Genomic DNA, 11972 nt, shown 5'->3' with positions numbered 1-11972 from the left:
AATAACAATAGAAACAAACATGGTACATCATCCAATCCACACGATCACAGGTATGCATTCATAAATAAAGCACCATCATAGATATGCATTGATAATGTATCAACATTAATCATATTACTTGTACAGCTAGTCGTATCGTCAAGAGTATGTGACATGTTTTTCATTGTTATCATTGAATGATATCTCTGTTTCTTTTTCTCTCCGCAACCGTGTTTTTGTCTTTGCAAATATTATAACAAAAATTTTAAAAATCCTCGACTGCTACATTGCAGAGACCTTATTTATTTACTTACAAAGCTTCAGAGTCTTGTCATGACCTGCAGAAACAACAATGCCTGTTGCCTCAGAACCAGCCACTGCACTAATGATGCTTCCATGAGCGGGGATTCTCGTAATCTTGTTCTCACCTATATTCCACACGTTCAAAGTCTGTAGAAAGAATATCGCCAGGTCAGCACAAACCTTCGATAGGAAAGAACGTCCATCCATGGAGAAATCCATTATAATCTTTGCTACTACGACTGTAACTAGCAAAGGGAATATGTTAAAAATATTCACAAAACAAAAATAACCATAGGAATATTAAACTTGCCGTATCGCATCCAATGACCAACAGTGAAGGATACTGGGGATGAAAGACACATGAATAGAACGGTGAAGGGTACTTCAACGTTTGCACACATTTAACATCAACTCCAGAACCAAGATTCCATACCCTCACTGAATCCAAGGAAATAGAAGCCAAATGATTTCCTGATGCATCCCAGCAAAGAGAGAGCACGGGTTTTATATGTCCCTGCAGTCAAACAGTGCACTCTAACAAGTTCTGGAACAAGTTTTCCAATATTTAGTTGACCAACACCTAAAAAGAATTAACTTTACCGGGCCTCAATTGGGGCATTGAGATAAGAGAGATGTACAAATAAAGTGCGTATGAAAATTGAACGAACCTGTAGTGAGTGCAGGCATGATCCAGTCTCAACATCAAATACCTTCACAACATTTTCATCAACCGTTGCAGCAAGAAACAAGCCAAGATGTGGTTGAAATCGCACTGTGGAACCACCACCCTGCAAAGCCCCAGAAAAGGCATGAACGCCAGAAAGTCAACGCAATTAATGAAGCCATGAACGCCAGAAAGTCAACACAAATAATAAAAAGTAATGCTCGGTTGATAATATCAAATAAAAGCACCTCAAATTTCCTCATGCACATACCCTGGCCAACGCTCCAGAAGCGGATTTCCCTTCCCGTATCACAAGAGCAAACAAGATCATCATTGCTAGGGTGGAAATCAAGAGAATGTACAGCCCCTAAATGACCAGTAAAGGTACATAAAGAATAGTTTGGCTGCAAAATAGAACAGTCAGCCTTTCCTTCAATTCAAAATATTCGTATAGCAATTACACTAGGTCATACAATCGTCCTTTCCTTCCATTCAAAATATTCGTATAGCAATTACACTAGGTAATACAATCATTTAGTCTCATCAACACCATTTAGAAATGTAATTACCCGAACAAGTTAGATTGTTCGGTGAGCTACTCAATAAGAATAGAAGGGTTTACTTTCTCAAAGGGTTACCTATAAGCTCGTAGTGTAAGAGGATACAAGCAATATGAAAGCAAGTCACATCACCAACTCCGGCCTCTAGAGTTTTGGTGTTTGGAATTGATTTGCAATAGTCCCACTCTAGTTCATATCTCTGGAGGTATCACCCATACACCAGTAGTGTAGGAGGATACAAGCAATATGAAAGCAAGTCCTATCACCAACTTGGGCCTCTGGAGTTTTGGTGTTTGGAATCCATGTTCAAATCTCTGGAGAGGTCACCCATACTCCTTGTAGTGTAGGAGGATACAAGCAATATGAAAACAAGTCTCATCACCAACTCCGGCCTCTAGAATTTTGGTATTTAGAATTGATTCTTTACAAATGCTGTTTCTTTACTTTCCCTAATAACAGCTTGGGTTACTTCCTATTTACTTTCCCTAATAACAGCTTGGGTTACTTCCTAATTTACATAGAAACACCTGGCCATAAAGGATTTTATATGTTGGATGATTCGTAGGATAAGGCCAAATGATAGTGGGTATCTTGGCAACAGTTTAATTGGTCGCATCAGTTTCAAGTTGAAGACTTCCCCGGCTCTACCCTATTATGTCGGCTACTTCTAGAAAATAGTTGTTTGAGGCTGAATATAGATGTTCATGGTTCCATTTGGAACAACTGGATTTTGGGAGGGAGCTCTTTTATGGCTTAGCGCTCTAATGAACTCTATGCTAAGGCTGGGTCATCTGGTTTGAGGATCTAAATATGAAATGGAACTTCATTGATTCTGAAGCCGGGGTTCAAGTGGTGTCCAGCATTTGGAAGTCTGGTCTTTCTTTAATATACATGTCACTTACACATCACAATGTTTTATGGATTAGCATGGACAGCTTCTGAATGTAGTATGTTCTTTACAGGTGGGATATCGTTAACTAGAGGGGAGGGATTATGTTTCTTGTGGAGATGTCGTTGTCACGAAACATTTTATGAGGCAACAGCCCTATTCAGTTTAAGAAAAAGTTTCCACACATTGCGTATCATATTTGGCTCTATTGACATGGTTAGATATAGAGCCAAAGCGGATACGTAGGCTGGGGCGATTGTGATCATTCTATAACTCCTGAATATGCGATCTTTGATGTACATGTTTCTTGATTTCTAATGAAATATATGCTGCATGTTCAAAAGTAAAAATAAATAGAATTGAACTACGCGAAAGGCATTTTTCTAAGTTCTTACTTAGATTGTCCACATCCCAAACCTTGACCGTTCGGTCAAAAGAGGATGTACCCAGGCGCATGGAATTAGTACTAAACCGCACGTCTGTGATAATATAGGTATGCTCTTCCCAGGTTCTTTCAAGTTTGTGACTGTCCGTGTTCCACACCGCTACCTGCATTTCCTCAAAGTTCAAAATCGAATTAGAATTGCTTTAGCCATCACATTAGATTTTGCACAGATTTCAGAAAATTACTCCAGTTCGTTAAAGTGTACCTTGTTCTCATGTCCAGCACTGGCTAGTAATTTTCCGTCGGAGGAGATGTCACAACAAGAAATGCTACTAGTGCTGCCCTGAAGGCAACCAAACTCTCGATATTGAAACCCTGTGAGTTAGAATATGTTAGATATGCATCCATGTAGATCTAAAGCACACTTCTCAAGTGGGTTGTGTTCAATTGGCCAAATGGAAAATTGTCAAAGCTGAAAGCCTAGGTGTAAACCATGAGAAATATTTTACAGCATTAATGGCTCAGACAGGATTAACAAACTTAACTATCAAATCCAAGGCTGGACACAATATCTCAACGCGCAAGGCCAGGAACAAGTCCTTCGTGAATCTGGATGCAAGCCCAGATCAAAAGAAAAAGAAAAAAACAGCAATGGAGCAACATTCAATGCAAGTTCGTGCAACCCATTGCAATAAAAGTTTAATTAATGTCATTCAAATCTGAAAAATTTTAGGCACTTTTCCCGGCTTTGCTGACTGCACTGCGGTATTATGGCAGACTGTTTTTTTGTTTTTTTCATATCCATTATATCAGCAAACTTTTGTCTTACATCTTACCTTCATCATCCAAGGACAGATCTTCCATATAGCACTCTACATTAGCCTGCAATTAATTAAATACCTTTATCATTGCGGATTCAAAAATTAGCACAAAACATTAACTCTTGCAGGAGATGTGAGGAGATGTGGGGGTGAAGACATGAATGGTTTTTAAAGTGCCTGTTACCTACCAAAATGGTTAACCCTAGAAGAGAAACTTTTATCTTATTTTGGACAGCCAGCCAGCAGCCCTACACATTGCTCAGTGATGATATGCCACATTCATCCCCCATTTGCATGGGTCTTGCACCTCTCACCATCCAGAATTCCTCTTGAATGAAGGTAGACTAACACTCCGAAGGTACTTTAACCATTTTGCAATCAAGTGCTTTTACTTAATGTTTTGGACATTTTAATATGGATAAAAGGGCAATTTGGATGATTGACCGATCTTGACTGTAAACTTTCTCACCATCCAGAATTTCTCTTGAATGAAGGTGGACTAACACTCGAAGGTACTTTAACTATTTTGCAATCAAGTGCTTTTACTTAATGTTTTGGACATTTTAACATGGATAAAAGGGCAATTTGGATGATTGGCCGATCTTGACTATAAAATTTTTCTCTCACCTTACTTGGGGGATGAGTCTTGAGCCCTAGTCCAGTGGGACATCCTCTAAAGCCTTAGGGTTGGGCACTACTTGGGAAACTTGGAATCAAGTAGCGTGTCTTTTATCATTCTATATGTAAGATCCTTCATCATTCCCTTGATACCAATATTCCCAGTCTTGCTGAGTGCACTGCGGTATTATGGCATATATTTTTTTTATTTTTTTCATATCCATTATATCAACAAACTTTTGCCTTACATCTCACCTTCATCGTCCAAGGACAAATCTTCCATATAGCACTCTATATTAGCCCGTAGTTAATTAAATACCTTTATCATTGCAGATTAAAAATTAGCACAAAAAATTATAAAAATAAGATTTAAATGGTTATCTTTGGACATTTATACATTGTTTGAGTAGAGAATGGGCATGTAACTCCTGTAGGAGATGTGGGGTGAATGCATGAATGGTTTTTGAAGTGTCTATTACCCACCAAAATGGTTAACCCTAGAGGAGAAACTTTTATTCTATCTTGGACAGCTAGCCAACAACCCTACACATTGCTCAGTGATGATATTCCACATTCATCTGCCATTTGCATGGGTTGTTCACCTCTCACCATTCGACATTCCTCTTGAATGAAGGTGGACTAACACGCGGAAGTTACTTTAACCATTTTGCAATCAAGTGCCTTTACTTAATGTTTTGGATATTTTAACATTGATAAAAGGGAAATTTGGATGATTAACCGTTCTTGACTGTAAACGTTTTCTCTCACCTTACCAGGGGGATGAGTTTTGAGCCCTAGTCCAGTGGGACATCCTCTAAAGCCTTAGGGTTATAGGAGGGGCACTACTTGGGAAACTTGGAATCAAGTAGCGTGTCTGTTATCATTCCATATCTAAGATCCTTCATCATTCCCTTGATACCACCTCCATCCTTCAGGTTAATTGTCATTGGTTCATTGGGATTTTGCACTCATACATCCACATCTATGAGTAGATCCAAAAAAACTTTGCCCTGGAGGTTGATACAGCTACAAGAATGAAAGAGCATAAGATGGCCAAAACGAAAAGAGAAAAAAGGATGCAAAATATGGTTGGGACCAACGTTGCACGAAGCGGGGACACAAAAGCGTCATTTCCCAAAAATCTAGGAGGCGAAGCTTCTCGGAAGTGTCTACAATATATATATTATATTTTTTTGCATTTATATTTAAAAAAACATCCAAAAATACCAAATTAGTTGTAGAAGACATGAAAAAATGCATATTTTTACATAAATCAAGATAAGATATGGCATCCATTGTACATCAATGATTAATTATTCCAGCATCAACAATCTAGAATCTAAATTTCTCTTCTCTTGTCTAGCCTTTGCCTCTAATTTAATTCTATAGGGATATTAGTCAACATTGCCTAATTTTGATCAAACAGCCTAATCCAAACCTTATAATATGGTAGAGAAAGCTTAACATGCCAGATCAATGATTTTGACTTGAGTGAAGGGTACATAATTGTTAAGGCCATGGCAAAGGAGTTCAACAATCAACAACATCAACATTGGGGTACATATAGGGCTTCGTGCTCTTTATTAAATGCCAATCACATTCCCTCATACATGATATAACCCAATGAAACACCACAATCCCATTGATCCTGAAAACTGTCAAATATATTGAATTTTGAAAGGGATATGACATTCTATTTTCTCGATATGAAGTCTAATAATGTTGGAACCACTCTCAAACATCCTGAGTCATTTCATGGTAATGTTAAAATTTTAAGTAAAAGGATGGAAATGAAAAATAAAGGAGAATGTCACTTTTACTTTAAGAATTTAACATTACCATTAGAGAGCATCTAGGAAGCGTCTAGGGACCATTAAAGGGAAACTTGGGAGTATTCGGAAAGTGTAATTCCTCGCATAACAGTTTGAAATTTCAAAAAAAAAAAAGGGTTCCACGGAACCGTGTGAACCATCCACCTTCTCTCGAATCCACTCATGATCTGTGGTGGATACAAGCTCGAACCTCGACAAATGCACACTCGATCCTTTCTAGATCCATGGATCGGGTAGCAGGAACTGTGGATTGGGCCCCCACGGATCCGATTTTCTAGGAATTGCTAAAAAAAGGCAGAACCACAAATTTGATTTTCGAATGCACTGTTCCGCTGAAGGATCAGTGGCGGATCTGTATGCGACGTTATTCAGCCTCCAAACTGTTTGGGGGGGGGGAATAGTTCCCGCAAATATGGATGGTACATAATTAGTGTGTGAATCATAACAGGACACATATTTCTACCCAACAAATCAATTCATCATTAATAAAACTCAAAACTTACTTAGGCTCCCATCCTAGGATGATGACCCGACTGAGGAATTACATAAGAATCAATAAACTTGGAGTTATCCAGCTGATCAAGCTCTATATCTATCCTTCAATCTTCCTCAGCCAATCTGGATCTATCTCCCTCGCTACTTCTTGTACCTTCCTTGAACCCGACACACTAGAGTATCACACTCCTCCTCCTTCCAAGACTAGTGTCATTGTTGTGTCAACTCGTAGGCTCAATTTATAACTTTTCTAAGCTAAGATCGACGACCAAAATTAGCTCGTCAAGTTAACTAAAGACAAGTGACTTAAATTTAGTTAACTTTCGTATGTTTAGCTTTCTTTACTTTAATTCAAGTACCAATCCTAAATCTATCTTGCATTACATGCAACTAATCCACATGCATGCGACTCACTTGCACACTCTGCGTGTTGCATGCAAACTCCTAAAGAGCCAAATCAAGGGCCTTCTAGTCAAGGCACAAGACTAGAAGTACCTTCCGAGCTATAAAACTCAACGCCCTTGGGGGATGGAAGCACCTAATTGGGTTCATTACCTAGTCACCTCTAAAAGGGTAGGGAACATTGTTATGGGACTTGATCTAGTTAGATATTTGAAGGTGATCTTGATTTTAAGTATTATTATGCCCTTAACTGTTAAGTATGGTCCACTTTGATGCATCTATGGTTATTGTCTCTAATGAGTGGTTATTTTCACTTGATTATGAGATGGTTTTCCCAGTTGGTTTTTCATACAATTGTTGAGGCCTTGAGGGCACACTATTCCACTCCTACTCCACATGGTACCTAGGACATACTACACTGCCGGAGAGCTTGATGACCTTGCAAATGCAGCATTGCCCTTCCATAGTAGAGGGTTGGGAATTTTGATGATCTTGATAGTTGATGGACACCACAGAGCATCCTTAAACGCCATAACACCAAACTCATATTGTTTGGAATTGAGGATTCTTAATGATATACCCAACAGATCCTACATGCCCCCAAGTTGGCCTTGACACTACTTGATGGGCATGCCTTTATCTGAAGCCTAGATGATGAGACTCATCCCCAAGATTATTAGGGAGGGTTTGTATTACCTCATGGAGCCCCAATGTTGGAGAGAGAGTACACTATGTTGTCTAGATGGCACCCATGGAGATGATGTAAGCTGTTGATGATGAGATTAAAGCCACCCACAACACAATTATACCTCGTGTCTGAGTGCTTGCGGCTGCCATGATAAGATGGAAAGGTTAGCCATGTTCCTCCAGAGGCCATGTAGCATTGTAGACCAAGTCGTTGAGTGCTGGTGGGCAGACCCTAGAGAAAATGGTGCGAGCCGCTAGTAGGCACAACGGGCCACCCCGGGAAGGAATGGCGAAGGAGACAACACTCAAATGGCTGGAGGAAGTTGTATGCTCCCAGATCAGATGAAAATGATGACAACACATCCGATGATCAGGAGCTATCTGTATCTTGAACATGAATGACCGATAACACTCAGAGGTTGTGTGGAGTCGGCCACGTGTCAACAACACAAGCCTCTCGCATGACCTTGAGGCCGCATTTTTCCGTCCACTGCCATGTGTGAAATGCTACTGCGTGTCACCCCATGCACAAACCCTCTCACCATGTCACGTCGACCCCATACCACTGCCACCCATCTGTGCCCATGTCACACCACATACCCTGCATTTTTGCGCCTTTTCATCCACAAAAACCCCTCCATGTCATCATGCTCCACCCATTCTCCCCTCTCCACGTGCCTTGATCTCACGGCCTATCTCACCATCCCTATTTCGCAAGCACCTTCGCGAAGATGACATCAAGGAAGATTAGATGATGAAGGTAGCTGCCCATCCAACAGTTATGGTGGTTTGCGCATTAGGAAGATTCAAGGAAGGTATGCGAACTTGTTGAAATGTGTAACTAGGTTCGGTTTTCATAATATTTTATGTACTCTTGATTTTATATATTTGAAGTAAAAGAAAAAGAAAATTATTATTGTCATTTTATAAAGCATGGGTTTTCATGCTCAAGGTTAAATTGTTCTAGGTCAAAACACCCATTGTGTGTTCTAGTTTTTGTCATAGGAGTCAAAGAAGTCAAAAGAGTCATTGTCACATGTATTAGACCCTATTGGGCATTTTGTAACAAGTCAAAAGGATTTATTTTAAGTCAAAATGTGTCAAAATCTCCCTCCAAGACCAAGTTGACCTGCAAAGAAGAAGTTGGCCCTAGTTAGGGCTATTTGAGCTCCAAGGAAAGGTATATATACAAAGCATTCGACCTCATTTGGGAGCACAATCAAGCAATCTTGTTGAAGCACAAGAAGGAAGACAAGAAGACAAGAGAAGAAGGAGGAGGATCCAAGGAAAAAGAAACAAAATCCCTACTTTTTTTGTCTCTATTCTCTGACACGTGCAAAGCTACTAGGGCACAATTGGTTACCACAAATCCGATTTGCAATCCTCACAAGAGAAGCTAAAATTTTGGAGCTAGAAGATCAAGGTTGAAGGCTAAATTCCTAAGGGAAAGAAACAATCCAAGTAAGGACCAAAAGGAATTAATTCTTCCCTAAAACCATGCACACGCATGAAAATCAGAACTATAGTAGAGGCCAAAAAGTTGCAGACTTGAAGCAAAAGTCGAAATTATGAAATAGAAGTTGAAATCTAAAATTTGAAGTTGTTTGACTAGTGTTGACTTTGTGGAAGAAAAGCTCATCTACAGAAGGTTGACTTGGTCTTGGAGGGGCCTCAGTCTTGGGTCTAAAAGGTCTTGGAATTCTTCATTTGAAGTTTCTATAAGAAGAGAAGAATTTATTGTGGGTTTTCCTCTCTAGGAGAGGTTTTCACCCTGGGTAGCAACCTACATCTTATGTCCATTTGTTCTATTGATCTTAACATTTTGGTAGTTGTTTGATGATAAGAACACTATAATAAACAAAATAAGAAGAAACTAATTATAAATACTACAAGTTCAAGTAAAGAACATCACAAGCAATTTTCAAAGTAAAGATAAATCACACCTAATCTAGTTGCCCTAGATTTCTCAACACAGTATCAAAGCTGAGGAGGCAAGGAAAGGCAACATGAAGATCACTCAATTGAAAAAGGATACATAAGGGCCGAATATAAGAGGAAGAGAATCAAGGAGATCTAGTCACATCACAAAGACCTTATCATCTTGAATGAAGAACTCTTGGAAGAAGAAAAGAGACCTTAAGGACCCTACCTCCATCTCAACGAAAGGACTTTACACATTTGAAGCATCTTGGGAAGCCTCCCACATTCTACATCATCATCCAAAGGAAGCAAGAAGATCATTTCTTCATCATCAAATGAATCAAAATGATCTCTCTCATATTGAAGGAAAGATCACACCTCAAGCATTTTGAAGAAATAAGAACATCTCTCCCTCATCTTCAAGAAGAAGCATTGTCATTTTGAAGAAGGAAGATCATCCCTCCCTCATTCTGAAGCTTACACTCTAGTAAAAGACATCATCATCAAGGAGGCATATTCATTTGTCAAGTAAGTACTTTATATTCATGTCTCAATCTACAAATAAAATGACTACTTTCTACAAGGAGAACAATAAACTTGTTGGGACATCAAACTACCTTGCATGGAAGAAGAGAATAGCTTTGATTCTCACATAAAATGAAGTTTTTTATTATGTTATGGGCTCCATGAAAAACATCCTCAAGATCAGGCTCAAGCATGATCAAAATATATAAAAGGGGAAATAAGGGCTAAAAGAATCCTCGTTGAATCTATCAAGGATTATCTCATTGCCTTTGTAACAAAATTGAAGTCATCAAAAGAAATCTATGACAAGTTGGTAGATTTGTACTCTGTAAGTACAACTGGGGAAATCATATCCTTGAGAAATGAATTATACAAAATGAAAGTAATAAAGGAAGAGGGTGTAGCTTCATATCTCATGAAGATATCAAAAATTAAATAGCAACTACAAGAGCTAGGAGAAACAATGTCAGATCCATAGATGACCACTTGTGTACTCAATGCACTACCGAAAGAATGGGGAAATTTTGTATCAATTATCTATGCAGAGAAGGAAACTACACCATTTAGTGATCTATTGGCATTATATAAGATTGAAGAAACTAGATTAAAAGAAAAGGATGGTGTTGAATTGAATGAACCAACTCAAGCATTTGCATATATGTCAAGGAAGAAAGGAATTTTGGAAAATTTGAGCCTCGAAAGAAATTTCAAAAGAAAGTTGACTTGTCTAAGATTTAGCGTTATGAATGTGATGAATATGGGCACTACAATAGAAATTGTCCTAAACTCAAAGGCAATAAGAAAAGGAAATAAAGAAGTAAAGCCCATGTAACCGAAAAAGTGGAAGAACCTAATGAAAAGGAATCAAAGAAGGAAGAAGTGAGAGACCTCTATTGTTAAAAATCTCTCATATATTGAAGTTCATTTTCAGTTTATATAAGATAGTAGTCATGGTAGTGCATTGTAGCTATATTTAGATAACATCATATTAGAAGCATAAAAGGATAGTTGAAGTAGCAATTTGCATTATTGAAGCAAGTCATCTAGCAAGATTGGAAAATCATCAAGATCATAGAATCTTTGTTGAAAAAGGTTCACCTCTACTTGAAAGAAGCAAGTGTTACATAGACAGTGTACATTCCACCTAGTGTGGGATCTATAGTTTAGAATAATAAAGGTATGATGACGGGAAGTACAACATGGTGATTTGATTGAAGTTCTTTCATCTTAAAGCAAGGGAAAGGAAGTCGTTGAATGAAGTCTAGATGACCATATGAAGAAATATATATGTATACATTTGAAAACTTTTTGATAGATAGAAAAAGTCATGTCTTCACTTGGTTGCAGAAAGAATGACTGAAATGCTCTATCTCATGAGCATGATTGAAGAAGAAATTCTTCCTTATGGATATTACATGAAGGCATAAATACCATATGCCTTGAACTCTTCTACATAATGACATGATAAAATCAACATTAGATGACCTCATGAAGAGCATAAGGAGATGGACAACAATTGTTCCTATGTAGAAGGAGCTATGTATAGAGATCCCTAGAAATCAGTATGTAAAGAAGTTGAAAGGAGAGTTCATAAAGATGTATCTATAGCTACTTAGATGAGATGATTAATCAACATCTGATAACAATTAGAAGGATTAGCTATGACATCTCCATGAAGAGGCTATGAAGACTTTGATAAGCATAGTGAAGAAGGAGAACCTTGGTAATAGATGTCTTGACGATGGATTCATATAAAGGGATATTGAAGTTGCAAAAGCATATAACAAAAAGGGTCATCATAAAGAGGTAATTCTATTTTTGAAGTTCACTTTTTGATTTTTGAAATCAAGTGTCTAGTTGGATTGGGACAGGGCTACTGGAAAAAAGTTGTA

General features: G+C 38.3%; 1 protein-coding gene across 1 annotated transcript in view; it reads right to left on the bottom strand.

The window, feature by feature from the left end:
- Positions 1-285: 285 nt before the first annotated feature.
- Positions 286-11972, bottom strand: part of LOC149161830 (transcriptional corepressor LEUNIG-like) — a 182755-nt gene continuing 171068 nt past the window's right edge. Inside the window, exons 4-8 of the mRNA XM_089435014.1 lie at positions 2813-2944; positions 1218-1313; positions 951-1070; positions 593-796; positions 286-429 (exon numbers count right to left, since the gene is read on the bottom strand). Coding sequence (XP_089291140.1) covers positions 286-429; positions 593-796; positions 951-1070; positions 1218-1313; positions 2813-2944 — 696 coding nt within the window. The remainder of the gene's footprint in view (positions 430-592; positions 797-950; positions 1071-1217; positions 1314-2812; positions 2945-11972) is intronic.

This window comes from Pinus tabuliformis, chromosome 5_2 (assembly GCF_031772625.1).
Source record: "Pinus tabuliformis cultivar Carrire ecotype Pingquan chromosome 5_2, CPIR1, whole genome shotgun sequence".
Taxonomy (NCBI): Eukaryota; Viridiplantae; Streptophyta; class Pinopsida; order Pinales; family Pinaceae; genus Pinus; species Pinus tabuliformis.
Note: the sequence above shows the minus strand (reverse complement) of the source record. Positions and strands in the feature narration are given on the sequence as shown.